Source organism: Rutidosis leptorrhynchoides, chromosome 1, assembly GCF_046630445.1.
Source record: "Rutidosis leptorrhynchoides isolate AG116_Rl617_1_P2 chromosome 1, CSIRO_AGI_Rlap_v1, whole genome shotgun sequence".
Classification (NCBI taxonomy): domain Eukaryota; kingdom Viridiplantae; phylum Streptophyta; class Magnoliopsida; order Asterales; family Asteraceae; genus Rutidosis; species Rutidosis leptorrhynchoides.
In genome coordinates this window covers 66,818,457-66,839,177 of record NC_092333.1, presented here as the reverse complement: position 1 = coordinate 66,839,177, position 20,721 = coordinate 66,818,457, and the positions used below count along the sequence as shown (strand labels likewise).

At 34.8% G+C, this 20,721-nt stretch overlaps 1 protein-coding gene across 1 annotated transcript; it reads left to right on the top strand.

The window, feature by feature from the left end:
* Nucleotides 1-3,930: 3,930 nt before the first annotated feature.
* LOC139861260 (pentatricopeptide repeat-containing protein At2g29760, chloroplastic-like) lies at nucleotides 3,931-5,540 on the top strand. The gene has a single exon (XM_071849595.1). It carries the CDS (start codon nucleotides 3,953-3,955, stop codon nucleotides 5,528-5,530), a length of 1,578 nt encoding a protein of 525 aa, XP_071705696.1. The 5' UTR covers nucleotides 3,931-3,952; the 3' UTR covers nucleotides 5,531-5,540.
* The last annotated feature ends 15,181 nt before the right edge of the window (nucleotides 5,541-20,721 follow it).

The following is a 20,721-nucleotide window of genomic DNA, read 5'->3' as shown; positions in this document are numbered from 1 at the left end:
TTTCTTGAAAGAATTCAAGGTGATATATGTGGACCAATTCATCCACCATGTGGACCATTTAGATATTTCATGGTTCTAATAGACGCATCTAGCAGATGGTCTCATGTTTGTCTGTTATCAAGCCGTAATGTGGCATTTGCAAAATTTCTTGCCCAAATTATTAAATTGAGAGCTCATTTTCCTGATTACACCATTAAAAGGGTGAGACTTGATAATGCTGGTGAATTTACATCTCAAGCATTTAATGACTATTGCATGTCTATAGGAATTGTTGTTGAACATTCTGTTGCTCATGTGCATACACAAAATGGTTTAGCCGAGTCATTGATTAAACGTTTACAGTTAATCGCTAGACCATTGATAATGAGAACAAAACTCCCTGTATCTATATGGGGTCATGCAATTTTACATGCTGCTGCATTGATTCGCATCAGACCAAGTGCAAGTCATAAATATTCCCCCCTACAACTTGCTTTTGGTCAAGAGCCAAATATTTCCCATCTTAGAACATTTGGTTGTGCAGTGTATGTTCCAATTGCGACACCACAACGTACAAAAATGGGTCCTCAAAGGAGGTTGGGAATATATGTTGGATATGAAACATCTTCAATATTAAGGTATATTGAACCTATGACAGGTGACGTTTTTACAGCACGTTTTGCTGATTGTCATTTTAATGAAACATTGTTCCCTAGATTAGGGGGAGAAATGAAAAATAAAGAAAATGATGTTTCATGGTGTGAACCTCAATTAAAGTATCTTGATCCTCGCACAAAAGAATGCGAGACAGAAGTTCAAAAGATAATGCATATACAAGAACTTGCAAATCAATTGCCTGATGCATTTACAGATACAAAAACGGTGACAAAATCATATATACCAGCAGTAAATACTCCAGCTCGAATTGAAATTCCAAAAGCTGGCAATAACGTCACTCATGAATCTTTGCCACGTCAGAAACGTGGAAGACCAATCGGTTCAAAGGATAAAAATCCTCGAAAAAGAAAATCAGCTGATAATGAAGTAAAAGAAAGTGTTCAAGAAGAACCACAAATCAGTACTCCTACTGCAGAGGAGATTGATGATGTCAATACAGAAATTGCAATCAATTATGCATATTCAAAAATATTATGGAACCGAAATGAAATGAAAAATCTTGATGAGAAATTTTCATTTAATGTTGCATATGACATCATGAATAATGATGATGATCCAGAACCAACATCTATGGTTGAATGTCAAAATAGACATGATTGGGCTCAATGGAAAGAAGCAATACGAGCTGAATTAGAATCACTCAATAAAAGAAAAGTTTTCGGATCCATCATTCTCACTCCTAAAGATGTGAAACCTGTAGGATACAGATGGATTTTTGTCCGAAAAAGAAATGAGAAAAATGAAGTTACAAGGTATAAAGCTAGACTTGTAGCTCAAGGTTTTTCTCAAAGACCGGGAATTGATTATGAAGAAACTTATTCTCCTGTTATGGATGCAATTACTTTTAGGTACTTAATCAGTCTGGCAGTTTCTAAAAATTTAGAAATGCATCTCATGGATGTTGTGACTGCTTATCTATATGGATCACTTGATAGTGATATATATATGAAGATACCTGAAGGATTTAAGGTACCAGAAGCATCAAATGCAAAACCCAAAGAAATGTATTCGATTAAATTATAAAGATCTTTATATGGGTTAAAACAATCGGGACGTATGTGGTATAACCGATTAAGTGATTACTTGATAAGCAAAGGGTATACAAATAATCTTACTTGCCCTTGTGTTTTCATTAAGAAAACAACATCCGGATATGTGATCATAGCTGTTTATGTTGATGATCTTAACATCATAGGTACAAATAAAGAGATCCATGAAGCCATTCAACTTCTAAAGAAAGAATTTGAAATGAAAGATCTCGGAAAAACCAAGTATTGCCTTGGTTTACAAATTGAGCATATGCCTAATGGTTTACTTGTACATCAAACAACATATACTGAAAAGATTTTGAAACGTTTCAATATGGACAAGGCAAAACCATTAAGTACTCCTATGGTTGTTAGATCACTCAATGTTGAAGCTGATCCATTTCGTCCATGTGAAGATCAAGAAGACATTCTTGGACCAGAAGTACCATATCTTAGTGCAATTGGAGCTCTTATGTATCTTACAAATTGTACAAGACCTGACATTTCTTTTGCAGTTAATTTGTTGGCAAGGTTCAGCTCTGCTCCTACCAAAAGACACTGGAATGGGATCAAACACATATTTCGATACCTTCGAGGAACTACTGATTTAGGATTATTTTATTCTAACGAATCAAAACAAGATTTGGTTGGTTATGCAGATGCAGGTTATTTATCTGATCCACATAAAGCTAAATCTCAAACTGGATATGTATTCCTAAATGGAGGTACTGCAATATCATGGCGTTCTCAAAAACAAACACTTGTTGCTACATCGTCAAATCATGCCGAAGTGATTGCATTACATGAAGCTACTCGAGAATGTTTTTGGTTGAGATCAATGACACAACTCATTACTGATTCTTGTGGACTAGAACGCGATAAAAGTCCAACAACTATCTATGAAGATAATGCAGCTTGCATAGCACAAATGAAAGAAGGGTATATCAAAAGTGACCGAACAAAACACATACCACCTAGATTCTTCTCATACACTCAAAATCTCATTAAGGACAACCAGATTGAAATGAGATATGTGCAATCTAGCAAAAACTCTGCTGATCTTTTCACGAAAGCACTTCCAACTGCTATTTTCAGAACACACGTTCATAACATTGGCATGAGACATGTTCAAAAGATGTAACAGCTGAAGCGATGTCTACTTGAGGGGGAGTCAACTCCATGCTGCACTCTTTTTCCCTTAGCTAAAGTTTTTTCCCACTGGGTTTTCTTTAGCAAGGTTTTTAACGAGGCAGTAATTTATAGTTGATCTTCAACAAAATAAAATTGCTATCCAAGGGGGAGTGTTATAATAATAATAATAATATAGATATGGATAGTCAATTTTGGTGTATACATATAGTCAATTTTGGTACACAAAGTATGTATTTTTATATTGAGATTTTAGGCTATAAATACTCATGAATGCAAGCATTAAACTTGCACCATTTCTCACACTTACAAAGTGTTTCTTTCTTTCTCTCCATTATCATCTTTGTTCTTACACTTCATTATTAGTATTCTTAATCAAGAATCAAATCACTAAAGGTAGTTATAAGCCTACTGAATTATAACATCAAGAATCAAACCACTAAAGGTAGTTATAAGCCTACTGAATTATAACATTCTTTTTATTCTATGATAGAGAAATGATTGTCTAGATCTTACCAGTGGCGAGTCCACCTCGGAGGATATGAGGTCTCATGACCCCATTAAGTTTAAAATGTTTTATGCTATTACACTTCAAATTATATATGACACCATTAAATTCAACTATATGACCCTATATAATTTTAAAATCTATGATTTTTAGAGGTAAACAACCACTAAAGTACCCTTGAGATATAATTAATTTTGGAAAAAAAAGTTAGGACCCATTGGTTTTCACCCTGGATTCGTCACTGCATTTTACCTCCCTCATACTTTAGTTATGTGGGATTGAGTTTTGTTGTCGTTTGTTCTTGTATTTGCTTATTGTAGTAGCAGTAGGTCACAAAGAGTTATTTGGGTAAAAAGATTGTAAAAATGTAGCAGAAGTGTAAAGAAGTGAAGTGTAAGGTAAGATTATGTACCTGAGTAAATCTCAAGGTTGAAAAGTGAAACATTTGAAACTGTTCCTTTTTTATTTTTATTTTTTTAGTGAAATCCACATTTAATTTTTCTTTTTGACTGTACCTGCCGGTGACTAAAATACTTGAAGCGATGAACACGTGATCATCCATTCATTCCACGTATTCAGTATCTCCAGCATCGATCACTATTACATTATTATGAACAATCGTTTATCATCTCTAAAATCTTTACTCGACAAATGTAACAGAAACGAGAATCTAATCGCCCAAATCCACGCTCACGCTACAACACTTGGTGTAATTCCAGTCCACCAACATTTCACATGTAAACTCTTAAACATATACGCCAAAAAACTCATAAATCCAATAAAAGCTCACAAAACATTCAACCAAATTCAAACCCCAGACATAGTTTCATGGACTTGTTTAATGTCTATTTACTTACAAACTCAGCACCCTCACAAAGCCCTCACTTTATTCTCCAAAATGATTGTATCCACACGGTTGAAACCCGATGGGCATTGCATCGTTGCAGCGATTTCGGCGTGTGGATTGGCTAAGAATTTGGTTGTTGGGAGAATTGTTCATGGAATGGTGCTGAGATATGAATTGGGTAGTCAGGGTGAAGAAAAAGGGCCAATTGTTTGTAATGCGTTGATTGATTTTTATGCGCGAAACGGGCGGGTTGAGATGGCGAAAAGAGTGTTTGATGTTATGGATGTGAAGGATATTGCTTCTTGGACTAGTTTGGTTAATGGGTATGTTATGTGTGGTGATATTGAAAGTGCTGGACAACTGTTCGATGAAATGCCTGAACGAAACGTTGTTTCTTGGACTGCAATGATTGTGGGGTATGTTCGTGGTAAGGATGTTATTCGTGGATTGAAATTGTTTCGTGAGATGAGAAACGAAGATCGTCCTAGTACTGTTACAATTGTTGCTACTCTTTCTGGTTGTGCGGATATTGGTGCGCTTGATTTTGGTGGATCGTTACATGGGTATGTTAATAAAGTAGCTGATTTCGATAGTGATGTTTCGGTCAATAATGCTTTGATAGATATGTACTGTAAAGGTGGAAGCTTGAAAATGGCACAAAAAGTTTTTAGCAAAATGGCTAAAAAAGACGTTTTTTCTTGGACAAGTTTGATTTCAGGTTTGGCATTGCATGGTGAAGGTAGATCGACAGTTAAAGTGTTTGATGATATGGTGTGTAGTGGGTTGAATCCTAATGATGTTACATTTTTGTCTGTGTTATCAGCTTGTGGTCATGGAGGACTAATTAAAGAAGGACGATTGTTATTTAAAAGAATGGTTTTATATCGTTTTAAACCAAATATCAAACACTATGGTTGTATGGTGGATCTTTTTTGCAGGGCGGGGCATATAGATGAAGCAATGGAGTTGATAAAAGGTATGCCTTTGAAACCCGATGCTGTTATTTGGAGATCGGTATTGAGTGCTTGTATGATAAAACGAGAGTTGGAATTGGCTGAAATAGCAGCAAAGAAGGTGCTCGAGTTAGAACCGTATGATGATGGAGTGCACGTACTTTTATGGAACGTGTATCGGTTAAATAACAAGTGGGAAGATGCATTAAAGATAAGAAAGATGATGAGAAGTCAGAATATTAAGAAACAACCTGGGTGTAGTTGGATTGAGATCAATGGTTTTGTTCATGAGTTTACTGCAGAAAATGCAATGCATCAGCTTGCTACTGATATGCAGGTTATTTTAGAAGTGTTAGGTGAGCAGTCGAGATCTATTCATGTTTCATGATCTCTTTATACTTTGACATATCAACGTACACATTTGAACAAGATTGATATTTTATTTATCACATTAAAAGTTAAATGTGATGTTTCTGACAAGAGTAGTTGTTAGAAAAACCATCTTTTTTTTAGGTAATAAACGTTAACATTAATGGATCTGAAGATCAAACAAACAAGTACAACCGATACAAAGAGAGCCCGAATATGACAAAAAAATCTAACCTAAAAACAAACGGTTTCATCAACAAGGTGGAAACACACTTTGTTAGGAAAGAAATCTATGTCTAACACGACAACAAGGAAACCTAGATATATTGATAGCACTTAACAAAGAAAAAATTAAACCAATGTCAACGGTCGAGAGAACGCTGACCGCCACCGCAACTAAACAGTTAAACAAACAAACCTCTAGTAAATGATCGGAATACCACTGGCGAACAGACCGGAAAACAATCTGACTCCTTCAAACGAACCCACCACTACCAAACTTCCGAGCAAGAGAATCTCACCAGGAAAAAGGCTGGATAAGCAGTGTAAAAAAACAAGCCAGCCTTTATTCCAGCCAAAAGAAAAACCACTGACACTATCAACTTTAGGCATCGAATGTGACATGGTGTATAAAGTGTTCTATTATTTTCTTCTAATATCCAAAAAGAAAAAAAAAATGTGTCTATATAGTGATAATTTGATAGATTTAAGAACTTATCTTTGTATTGAAATAAGAATTGATTTTGATACAAATTGAATTGGTTCATTTGATTCATTACAAGTGTGTTTATATACACCAAGTATGCAACAACCATTTCTATTTCTATTAAGAGTAAGACTCCAATAAACCTTTTGGAACCACTTTTATTAAAGAGGAAATGTGAACCGTTTGGCTGTCTTGACTTGGCTGATACTTCTAACTTTGTGGCATCTTGTGACCATCTTTAAAAGGGAAATGCTGAGAAGCCTTTCTTTGATCCTAAGGTCAACTTACCCATAGTGTGTAACCCTTGCAATATAACGGCTAGATTAAACAAGTACCTTTATATATGCTACAAAATTAGTCTTAACAATTCTCGTACAAGTTAGTATTACGTGTTGGGGCGGATCCACCTTGAATCAATTGGGGTCACATGTTCTCTACGACTCAAATTTGTAATGTAGTTAAATGTAAAAGTGCGTTTAACTCTTAATTGAATGGTTTATAAGTCTTAAGTAGATTTTTCCTAAACAAAAGTTTCTGATCCCCATACTTTGCATGGTTTACCAAGATTTAACGTGAGCAATTTGTTAAGTAACATACGGAGTATATATACCAAAAAAATTCTTCTGTTAAATTTAATGTTCATATATTCCTATGTATTTAAATTGGCGTTGTTGTTATTTACGAGTATAATATAATATAGTTATAACCTACTCGTTACAATTACTTTTCATCAATACCTCCTGTTTAAATTTTGCGTTTCAGTTCCATGGGACAATGCATTAAACGTTGATTAGTGTTAATTGGTTCGGTATAAATATTAACAAGAGTTGATCAATTCTTTACAGGTAAATTTTAAGATGAAGTACCTTCCCTTCAAGATATCTCTCTTAACGATCTTCCTATTTGCCCCAGGTAATAGCTACTCTTTGATTAATCCTCTTCAAATTTATTTTTTATCTTTTTTCTTCGTTATAGAACCTATAGTGAATAGTGAATGAAGTAGCAAAGAATAAAATGCACCACACTTGCTTAATGTTACATATCTTTAGAAACTATTCTTACCATTTACAATTAGTACCCCAAAATACGGACGTATGCACGAAGATTTTGCCAAACATATCTTAACTAAAATACGTACCTTTCTATCTGTTCAAAATAAGATTCGACTAACGACATATTAGTCATAACCTCTTTTATGATATCTTATTTAATTTGAGTAATAATTAATATACGATGTATGTTTTTTTAATGTTAACATTCAGTATGGTCATATCCGACATCACCGCCACCATCAACGCCATCGTATTGTCCACCAGTGATGTCACCGCCGCCACCAAGCCCACCAGTAAACCCTTCACCACCATCAAGCCCACCAGTAAAGCCACCGCCGCCACCAAGCCCACCAACAAACCCACCATACGCAAGTCCACCGACGAACCCACCTCCGGCAAGCCCACCAGCGAACCCACCTCCAGCAAGCCCTCCGACCAAACCACCTCCGGCAAGCCCACCCACAAATCCACCTTACGCAAGTCCACCAACTAATCCACCTCCTGCAAGCCCACCATCGAAGCCACCTCCTGCAAGCCCACCAACTAAGCCACCTCCCGCGAGCCCACCAACTAAGCCACCTCCCACAAGCCCACCAACGAAGCCACCTCCCGCAAGCCCACCAATGAAGCCACCTCCCGCAAGCCCACCAATGAAGCCACCTCCAGCAAGCCCACCAACGAGGCCACCTCCGGCAAGTCCACCGACAAGTCCACCGGCACAACCACCATCAGAACCAACATACCCTGATTATTGTACAAAGTTTTGTGGAACAGAAGACGCTTTATGTGACACTAACTATGGGAAGTGTATTTGTCATCCGGGGATTTTGGTGATACCGGAACCATTTAAACGAAGATCCCTGTTGTGGTATTGCAAAGATGATGATATTTGCCAAAACTATTGGTGTAAGCGAAAGGACGCGTACTGTGACGATGGTTCCTGCATCTGCCATCCTTGTGGCCCAGATCACTATTAGTATTTTTTTTTCTTGTTTAAGTGAAATAAGTTGTTCTTGTTTTTGATTTGATTCGTTGATATCTTGTCTACTTTTGTTTGTAAGTGAAATAATCTATTGTCAGAGATAAATAGGATGAATGTTATGTCATGTTTATGATTAATAATACTAGTACTTATTTATTTACTTTCATTTTATTACGAAAGCATGAAGAGCTTGATGTTTTTCTCAGAGACAACTACACACGTGTAGACAATTTTGTTATGTATATATGTGTTCCTGTTTATAGCTAGTGTTCTTCAATCTAAGACACTGGTTTCGTTTATTTTTTCAATCTTATTATGTATTATGTCTTAGCTGCAGACTGTTTGTTTTTTGAAAACATAAGATAAAATAATGCTTTATCCTGTCTGCAACCTCGCAGACTTAGAAATGTGCTCTAACTGTTGCAGACATGATTAGTTTATTTTGCAGACATAAAAACAAATAGTTTTCAATATTCAGCATACCAAATTTTAGGTCACGTCTTCTTTACAGACGTGATCCACAGATCTTCAGACAAAACACATCTTAAGAAACAAACATCACCTAAGACTAATCGTCTCTTTTTAGGGTCCTCAATATATCATAAACGTCATAAATCAGTATATGTTGCTTTTTTGAACAGCAGTTCGGATCACCCGAGGGGGACTAAACCACCCGTTGCGATCATCTCCCGTTTCGACTATGCCGATGCAACGATAATAAACCCGCCTCCATCGCTGCCCAGGAGGCTACCTTGAAACTAATCCAAGCGCACGGCCAAATAAAATCCCCCACCCCTTTACCTCCCAAACGATATGGGAAAGGTGTCATGGGTGGATACTTCATGGCAGGGATGAACTTGTGTTTTTAATATATAGTCAACGGGGTCGAACTCCTGACCTCCCCTAAAGGAGTCAGGAACGGGTTGATATTCATTTGGGTCGTCAAAAAGTGTTGCATTTTAGTTAGGATATTCGTTTGTAATTAGAGGCGAAGCCAGAATCTATAGATGGGGCTGGCTTAGTCGTTAATCGGATAATAACAAAAAAAACTACATTAACAAGCCATAATATTATATTTGCTTTGAGGAGAAGGAAACATAGGTTATTAATAGCTACCTTCACATTCAAATGAGTAATTCTACACTTACAAACTTAAGAGAAAATTTTACAAACTAGCATGGCATCAATAACTACCAATTACTCAATTAGTTAGTATTATTTTCATGTTTGTCATTGTGTCTTTTCACGTGATTGGTTCAGGTTTGTTTGTAAACACTTTTTGTAAACTTTATTTGTAATCGAAGTATATCTCCATTCAAATCGGTAGTTGTAGTGAATTTTTTTGTCAAAAATAAGGCAAACTATAATATAAACGAAAAAGTTTATCAAATGAAGACATTCTCAACCGAAAGATACAACGTGTTTACGACAAGACTCGAACCTAGAGAGCGAGAAAACGAACTAAACAATCTAAAACCGAGCCTTATCAACATCACTAAAACCATCAATACAAACTATAAAGATAAAATGATCTAACCTACAAAACCAACACAAAAGGATCTAACCTACAAAACCAACACAACAAGAATCAGATCGCACCCAAAGAAAAAATCCACGAAACAAAAACAAACATAAAAGTAAACGAACAAATAAGCACGCTAACCAAGCTAAACAATCGACTTCTTCATTTTAGCATCAATAGTGTCACGATCGATTCTTTTCCCGGTCCGATTAACTATTTTGTAGGTGAAAACATTCTAAGACCCATCACCAACCAAAATTACCGATGGAGCAGCAACTGCAATACTCAAGGTCTTGGAAAAAAATAATTTTCAACTAATTTTTGTCCCCCGGATCCAAAGAACACTAATGCATACCTGTGCGCGACTAACATCCTCCAACATCTCCGACTTGGTCTTCTACTTACATCTTTTGAACCGCGTTTCCAAATTCGATATTGTCTACATATCGTGTAAATAAAATGTGCTCGATTCGATCTTATCCTCCTTCTTCCTTAACAATGAAGACTTGGCTTAAACTTTCTCTTGTAAATGTTTGTATTTTCTATTTAATTGATACCAAATCATACAAAACCCTTCGCACGACAAGTCAAAATGTAAGACCCAAATATTTATGGTACATAGCTTAAAAATGGTGTACGTATAGTGGGTGGGGCATGGTGTAAAATTAAAAGCTCAGAATCTGCCTAGACATGTGTGCGCGCCGCGCACACTTAAGGGAGCGCGCCGCGCACGTGGCCTGTGACAGAATTCCTGTCTTTTCTATTTTTGAGTTTAATGAGGGGCTTTTTGGTCTTTTCACCTGAGGCCAGATTTGAGGCCTTATCAGCTGGATTAGATCCAACTTTGGATCATTTTGACATCCACCAAACACTCTCAACTATCTATAGAGAGAGGGAGAGTTCTAGTGAGAGGATTGGGGTTTTGGAGAAGAAGAAGCTTGGTTTGATCAAAAGCTCAAGTGTTAAAGTTGTTCACCTCGTTCCTAGCTACGTTTTGGTTATTGTGGTAAGTTCTAACTCCGAATTTCATTATTTGATTTTGATATTCAAAGTTAGGGTTTGAACCTAAATTGTAGAGAAACCCATTTAAACTCTTGAGGTGAGTTCTTTGATACTAGTAATCGGGTTTATTGTTGTTGTTGGTGGGTTTTGGGTTGGAAACCGACTTAGCCATGATCTACGACTTGTATTTGGGTTTAATCACTAGGTTTAGTGATTATGGAAGTGTTGAAACCCAATTTAGTGTATTTGAATGTCTAATTTTAAATTGAGTCAAAATTAGGGTTTATGGGTTTAATTGGCGTATTAGGACCATTTTCACTCGTGTTAGTGATTATTGGTTAGTTTGGTCGCGGTTTGTGCTTGGAAGTGCAATTGGTCGAAAATACACTAAGTGTCATTTTGAGTTGGTTTGTAAATCCACTCTAAGTGTGTTACTTGTATTGTGATATTGGAATAGGTACTTTCCATCGGCGAGTTGCGAATTATCCGGTTGCATTCATCAAGACGACAAGGTGAGTGTTAATATCCTATATGCATATGTATGTGTAGGATGAGTGCGGGTCGGGTGAAGTGGTTCTCGGTTATAGAGCTTACTTCACATATAGGTGGATTTTTATGGACTTGTGTAATAGGTCCAATTGGCACAGTTGTGCGTTTTGGTTGACCACCGTTGGCGAGTTGCACACTTGTGTGTACGCTATCACATGGATTGTAATTTGGAGTTATAACCCCTACGGTGTGGGTTGTGGTGTGGGAAATGAATATCGGTTTGCACGTATTCATAATATTTTGGGTAGTGAATCTCGGGTAGTGCGGATTCATGATGACTCGGGTTGTTCGGTCATCTTGTTGATGAGGTAGTGAATCTCGGGTTGTGCGAATTCACTAAGGCTCGGGTAGTTCAGCCAACCTCGGTTGTTGAATTGGTGAAGAAGTGAATATCGGGTTGTGCGAATTCACTAAGGCTCGGGTTGTGCGGCCAACTTTCGTATGTTTGAAGTTAAGGGGGTTAACCTTGTAGTTTTGTGAAATGTCCCGTTCATATTGATTATAAACATTCCATATTAATTGATTTCGTTGCGAGGTTTTGACCTCTATATGAGACGTTTTTCAAAGACTGCATTCGATTTTTGAACAAACCATAACCTTTAAAATATTACGATGATTATCAAATAATAATAATCTAAAATATAGCGTTTTTCACACGACCATTACATAATGGTTTACAATAATATTACACATCAACATAAGTCTTCGAATGCAGTTTTTAAACAATATTATACAAGCATGGACTCTAAATCTTGTCCTTAATTTAGTATACATCAGCGGAAGCTCTTAATAATCACCTGAGAATAAACATGCTTAAATCGTCAACAAAATTGTTGGTGAGTTATAGGTTTAACCTACATATTATCAAATCATAATAATAGACCACAAGATTTCATTTTTATAACACATCTCATATCAGGCATTTCGTAAACTGCATAGAGATAAAAATCATTCATATGTTGAACACCTGGTAACCGACGTTAACTTAATGCATAGAATATCCCCAAAACAGAACCTCTCGTCTGTATAATAATCTCGAAGTACTAAACCATCCATAACCTGAATGGGGGTTGTTAAGCCCAATAGATCTATCTTTAGGATTCGCGTCAATTAGGGGCCATTTCCCTAATTCTTAGGCTACCAGACTTGAAGGGTGTTTAATAATCCAACCATAGAATGTAGTTTCGCATACTTTTGTCTATTTTGTAAAACATTTATAAAACTGCATGTATTCTCATCCCAAAAATATTAGATTTTAAAAATGAGACTATAACTCACTTTCACAGATTTTTACTTCGTCGGGAAGTAAGACTTGGCCACTGGTCGATTCAAGAACCTATAACAAATATGTACATATATATCAAAGTATGTTCAAAATATATTTACAACATTTTTAATATGTTTTAATGTTTTAAGTTTATTAAGTCAGCTGTCCTCGTTAGTAACCTACAACTAGTTGTCCACGATTAGATGTACAGAAATAAATCGATATATATTATCTTGAATCAATCCACGACCCAGTGTATACACGTCTCAGGCTAGATCACAACTCAAAGTATATATATATTTGGAATCAACCTTAACCCTGTATAGCTAACTCCAACATTACTACATATAGAGTGTCTATGGTTGTTCCAAATAATATATATACATGGGTCGATATGATATGTCAAAACATTTGCATACGTGTTTATGGTATCCCAAGATTACATAATATATTATAATACATGTATAATACAATATAAGTTAGCTAGGATATGATTTGTATAGAATTGTTACGATATTTCTCGTAGCTACAACAATCAAAAAAATATCCAATCTTGTTTTACCCATAACTTCTTCGTTTTAAATTCGTTTTGAGTGAATCAAATTGCTATGGTTTCATATTTAAATCTATTTTATGAATCTAAATAGAAAAAGTATAGGTTTATAGTCACAAATATATGTTACAAGTCATTTTTGTAAGAGGTAGTCATTTCAGTCGAAAGAACGACGTCTTGATGACCATTTTGAAAAACATACTTTCACTTTGAGTTTAACCATGATTTTTAGATATAGTTTCATGTTCATAAGAAAAATCATTTTCCCAGAAGAACAACTTTTAAATCAAAGTTTATCATAGTTTTTAATTAACTAACCCAAAACAGCCCGCGGTGTTACTACGACGGCGTATATCCAGTTTTACGGTGTTTTTCGTGTTTTCAGGATTTAAATCATTAAGTTAGCATATCATATAGATATAGAACATGTGTTTAGTTTATTTTAAAAGTCAAGTTAGAAGGATTAACTTTTGTTTGCGAACAAGTTTAGAATTAACTAAACTATGTTCTAGTGATTTCAAGCTTAAACCTTCGAATAAGGTAGTTTTATATATATGAATCGAATGATGTTATAAACATCATTACTACCTCAAGTTTAGTAGGTAAACCTACTGGAAGTGACAAGAAATGATCTAGCTTCAAAGGATCTTGGATGGCTTGAAAGTTCTTGAAGTAGAATCATGACACGAAAACAAGTTCAAGTAAGATTATCACTCGAATTAAGATAGTTATAGTTATAGGAATGGAACCAAAGTTTGTATATGAGTATTACCTTGATTTAGAATGATATCTTACTGTAAACAACAAGGATTTCTTGAGGTTGGATGATCACTTTACAAGATTGGAAGTGAGCTAGTAAACTTGGAAGTATTCTTGATTTTATGAAACTAGAACTTGTAGAATTTATGAAGAACACTTAGAACTTGAAGATAGAACTTGAGAGAGATAAATTAGATGAAGAAAATTGAAGAATGAAAGTGTTTGTAGGTATTTTTGATCGTTAGTATATGGATTAGATATAAAGGATGTGTAATTTTGTTTATATGTAAATAAGTCATGAATGATTACTAATATTTTTGTAATTTTATGAGATATTTCATGCTAGTTACCAAATGATGGTTCTCACACGTGTTAGGTGACTCACATAGGCTGCTAAGAGCTGATCATTTGAGTGTATATACCAATAGTACATACATCTAAAAGCTGTGTATTGTACGAGTACGAATACGGGTGCATACGAGTAGAATTGTTGATGAAACTGAACGAGGATGTAATTGTAAGCATTTTTGTTAAGTAGAAGTATTTTGATAAGTGTCATGAAGTCTTTCAAAAGTGTATGAATACATGTTAAAACACTACATGTATATACATTTTAACTGAGTCGTTAAGTCATCGTTAGTCGTTACATGTAAATGTTATTTTAAGACCTTTAAGTTAACGATCTTGTTAAATGTAATTAATCCATTGTTATTATACTTAAATGAGATGTTAAATTATTATATTATCATGATATTATAATGTATGAATATATCTTAATATGATATATATATACATTAAAATGTCGTTACAACGATAATCGTTACATATATGCCTCGTTTCGAAATTCTTAATTATCATTTTATCATGTTAAACATAGTGTATCCATATCTTAATATGATTCATATGTATTTAGTAAGACGTTGTTATAAAGATAATCGTTATATATATCGTTTCGAGTTTCTTAATTCAATAAACTCATTTTTATGTATATCACTCATTGTTAATATACTTAGTGAGATACTTACTTATCATAATCTCATGTTAACCATATATATATATCCATATATATATCATCATGTAGTTTTTACAAATTTTTAACGTTCGTGAATCGCCGGTCAACTTAGGTGGTCAATTGTTTATATGAAGCACATTTCAAATAATCAAGTCTTAACAAGTTTGATTGCTTAACATGTTGAAAACATTTAATCATGTAAATATACCAATTTCATTTAATATATATAAACCTGGAAAAGTTTGGGTCACTACAGTACCTACCCGTTAACTAAATTTTGTCCCGAAATTTTAAGCTGTTGAAGGTGTTGACGAATCTTCTGGAAATAGGTACGGGTATTTTAGTTTCATTTGATCTTCACGCTCCCAGGTGAACTCGGGTCCCCTACGAGCATTCCATCGAACCTTGACAATCGGTATCTTATTTTGCTTGAGCCTTTTAACCTCACAATCCATTATCTCGATGGGTTCTTCAATGAATTGTAGTTTTTCATTGATTTTAATTTCGTCTAAAGGAATAGTGAGATCTTCTTTAGCTAAACACTTCTTCAGATTCGAGACGTGAAAGGTATTATGTACATTGGCGAGTTGTTGAGGTAATTCAAGTCGGTAGGCTACTGGTCCGACACGATCTGAAATCTTGAATGGTCCAATGTATCTTGGATTTAGTTTCCCCTGTTTACCAAATCGAACAACGCCTTTCCAAGGCGAAACCTTAAGCATGACCATCTCCCCAATTTCAAATTCTATATCTTTCCTTTTAAGGTCCGCGTAGCTCTTTTGTCGACTCTGAGCAGTTTTCAACCGTTGTTGAATTTGTATGATTTTCTCTGTAGTTTCTTGGATTATCTCCGGACCCGTAATCTGTCTATCCCCCAATTCATTCCAACAAATTGGAGATCTGCACTTTCTACCATAAAGTGCTTCGAACGGTGCCATTTCGATACTCGAGTGATAACTGTTGTTGTAGGAAAATTCTGCTAATGGTAGATGTCGATCCCAACCATTTCCAAAGTCAATAACACATGCTCGTAGCATGTCTTCAAGAGTCTGTATCATCCTTTCGCTATGCCCATCGGTTTATGGATGATAGGCAGTACTCATGTCTAGACAAGTTCCCAATGCTTGTTGTAATGTCTGCCAAAACCTTGAAACAAATCTGCCATCTCTATCAGAGATAATAGAGATTGGTATTCCATGTCTAGAGACAACTTCCTTCAAGTATAATCTCGCCAACTTCTCCATTTTATCATCTTCTCTCATTGGCAGAAAGTGTGCTGACTTGGTGAGACGATCGACTATTACCCAAATAGTATCATAACTACTTGTAGTCCTTGGTAATTTAGTAATGAAATCCATGGTAATGTTTTCCCATTTCCATTCCGGGATTTCGGGTTGTTGAAGTAGACCTGATGGTTTCTTATGTTCAGCTTTGACCTTAGAACACATTAAACATTCTCCTACATATTTAGCAATATCGGCATTCATACCCGGCCACCAAAAGTGCTTCTTGAGATCTTTGTACATTTTTCCTGCTCCGGGATGTATTGAGTATCTGGTTTTATGTGCTTCCTTAAGTACCATTTCTCTCACATCTCCAAACTTTGGTACCCAAATTCTATCAGCCCTATATCGGGTTCCGTCTTCCCGAATTTTAAGATGTTTCTCCGATCCTTTGGGTATCTCATTCTTCAACTTTCCTTCTTTTACAACCCCCTGTTGCGCCTCCTTTATTTGAGTAGTAAGGTTAGTACGAATAATTATGTTCATAGCTTTTACCCGTATAGGTTCTCTGTCCTTTCTACTCAAAGCGTCGGCTACCACATTCGCCTTCCCCGGGTGGTAACGAATCTCAAAGTCGTAGTCATTTAACAATTCAATCCATTTACGCTGCCTCATGTTTAGTTGTTTCTGATCAAATATATGTTGTAGACTTTTGTGGTCGGTATATATAATACTTTTGACCCCATATAAGTAATGCCTCCAAGTCTTTAATGCAAAAACAACAGCGCCCGATTCCAAATCGTGAGTCGTATAATTTTGTTCGTGAATCTTTAATTGTCTAGACGCATAAGCAATTACTTTCGTTCATTGCATTAATACACAACCGAGACCTTGCTTTGAGGCATCACAATATATCACAAAATCATCATTCCCTTCAGGCAATGACAATACAGGTGCCGTAGTTAGCTTTTTCTTCAACAATTGGAACGCTTCCTCCTGTTCATCCTTCCATTCAAATTTCTTTCCTTTATGCGTTAATGCAGTCAAGGGTTTTTGTGACGATCGCTCCAAATCCAAGGCACACCATAAATGAATATTTAAATCAAAGGTTTTGAACATCTGATGATTTCTACATATAGACAATCACCGTAAATAATAGTTTACAATAGTACTTCCGTTGACAATGCAGTCAAAATAAGATACATGGTGATGATTTGGTGAATGCAACGTTTCCTTGAAAAGTATGTCATGTAAGACTCCATGCACATAGCTTGTCTAACATATAAGCAACAGCGAAAGACTTCTAGTAAACCTGAGAATAAACATGCTAACAAGTGTCAACACAAAGGTTGGTGAGTTCATAGTTTTATTGTTTCGTATAATCTGTATGTAAAGGTGAATCACAAGTTTTCAGTTGTTTCATCCAGAAACGTTTATCAAAATATTCTACGAAATTGAGCACTCTGGTAACTAAACTTAACGTATATATATTTTATACCCTTTGTATAATCATCTTAATAATACACGTAAACCAACGTGTACGCTTCTCAAATAGCATACGTCCGTTAAAAGGCTAGTGCTCTAGCTCGGACGGGGATATCAAGCCCTATGGATCCATATACTACTACTCGCGCCCACCAGTTCTTATAATTGGCAGTTACTAGTTACCAAAGCTAAGGGATTTTCGGTTTAAACTCAGTGTAGAATTTAGTATGTACTTGTATCCATTGCATTTAAAATAAAGTGCATGTATTCTCAGCCCAAAAATATAGATTGCAAAGCAATTAAAAAGGGAGCAAATGAAACTCACCTTAGCAGCATATAAAGTCGTTCACCAAAATGTGATCGAAACTCGGATTACCAAATAATCGTAGATCTCAACCTAGAGAACATATGTTGGTCAATAAACGTCTATCAAGCTAGGTCAGGTCATAGTGTATCACAATCCTAATGCTCGAGATCGACATACAAAAGTTATCCAAAGTCGTTTCAAAAAGTCAATTTTGACAATAGTTCAACAAAACGAGACATACCTTATATAAGGATTCATTTACTCGGTTGGTAATATTCAAAAATCCAATTTATCAATCTCGTAAACAAGTTGTTTAAATCTTAATTATAGATTCAAAAGCAATTTCAATTAACGTTAATCATAATTCAGTTGATCATATCTTTTAATCCGTTCATCGAAATTATTCGATATCTAAATGAAAAGTTATTGATTTTTCGCCAGCTTTCCGAAAACATGTATATCATATACCTTTTACCCGTCATATATGTATTTAATTCGTGATTTATTATAAACTGTTTAACGATGAAATTTAGTATACAAGCATGTATAAATATATATACTCGAGCACTAGACATGTATACACTATTAATTTATAAAAGATAAAATATAAATGCTTACGTATCAATATTGTGATTCAATATTTCAGAAAAGTACGTAGACGTAACGGAGATGATAAACACTAGGTTAAATATTCCCCTAAATATTACCCATAACCTCCTTGGCAATAACCCATAATTTGCTTAGTTCTATCCCGCTCGAAAAACCATTTTGAAAGTGATACACTCAAGACCTCGTCGTAGTATTTTATGTATAATATTAATACTACTAATAATAATAAGATTAATAATAATATTAATCTTAATAATAATAATAATTATAATTATAATTATAATTATAATAATAATAATAATAATAATAATAATAATAATAATAATAATAATAATAATATAAATATAATAAATAATACGGAAGAATGTGGAAATCAGCTCGAGCTTTTATAGGATTCTGGCCTGCTACAGTACCCCATGCGATCGCATGAGTTTTCAGTGTTTTTGCCATGCGATCGCATGGCCGCCTTATCCTGTTTTTGTTTGCTAGTTCGTCGACATCAAATAGTGTTTTATTGTAGCAAATAGTATTTTTACTGTAGCAAATAGTGTTTTACTGTAGCAAATAGTGTTTACTGTAGCACTGTAGCAAAATACGATTTTACTGTAGTAAATAGTGTTTTACTGTAGCAAATAGTGTTTTACGATAGGAAAGTCATTTTACTGTAGTAAATAGTGTTTTACGGTAGGAAAGTCGTTTTTACTTGTACATATATATATATATATATATATATATATATATATATATATATATATATATATATATATATATATATATATATATATATATATATACATACATATAATTGTTCATGAATCGTCGAGAGCAGTCAAATGTAATTTAATACATGAAACAGTTCTAAAATTTTAAGATTCAACTTCATAGACTTTGCTCATCGTGTCGAAAGCATTAAATCATTTAAAGATAAAGTTTAAATTTGGTCAGAAATTTCCGGGTCATCACAATACCTACCCGTTAAAGAAATTTCGTCCCGAAATTTAAGTGAGGTCGTCATGGCTAACAATAGAAATGTTTTCATGACGAATATGAGTTGATAAATAGAATTTTATCACCGTTGAATTATATGGATAAAACAATCCGATTTCTCGAAGCGTATGAGAGAAGTTATCGTAAAAGAGTGACATGAAAGAATAGAGATTCGTCTTAGCTTTTGACTTAGTTACGATTGATTTCCGGAATTTAAGGAATAGAAAATCTTCATAATCTAAATAAGATTTGATTCTTCGGAATTTGCGGAAATTAGGATTTTCTTTGATTAAATGCGTAATCTGTCTCGATTGCTATAAATTGACCTCTTCCGTTTCATTTATTTTTACCACTCCTATAATCTTCTTTCTTATTTCATACATCCCAATAGATTGTGAAAATGCTTAATCCAGTTCTGATTCTTGATATTTTCCTGGCTATCGTATCCTTCATTCTTCTTTTTCATCTGCCACCAGAGAAAGTTATTTTCTTATACTATTACCTTGGGGTTATAGTGTTTTTCATTCTCCCGTGTCTTTATATTGCTATACGCATTGATATACACGGTTTGTAATTTCGGGGTTGTTATCGGGCTTTATGTTCTCCATTATATTTCAGAGCTTCATGCTTTCGTTTTCTCTTCCCGACCTTAAGTCAAGCGAATAATGGTCCAGAATTCGTAGGTATGAATTTTGGAAAAAAAAACATAATTAACGTTCTAAGAAAGAAACGGTAATGGCACAATCTGACTTGTCAAATTACCAGAATATCCGGAAAAGACCGAATCATCAAGAAATATATTTTCTTGATATATTTAGAGATTATATAGAATGAAAGAGTTATGTAACATGGTTTATGATGAGGGTGTGATCTGTGAACCTTTATCACGTTCCATTAGAAACTCAGCATGACTTACTGTAATATAATCACGTTGATCAAGTGTCATTATATTATACTAACCCATGCTTCAATTCCCAACATTACTTCAAAACATTTATATTTTAAACTTGAAAGTTTCAGAATTTAGAAACTAAAATAGTTTCTTTTATGGTGTAACACATATATCGTAAGGAGAAAATTGATTTTCGATAAGAATGATTATGGAATTATCTCCAGAAATATGGAGGATATTTATAATGAAAGATACGATGATATCTTAGAATTTCTAATATCAGAGGATGATGAAGAATATTGT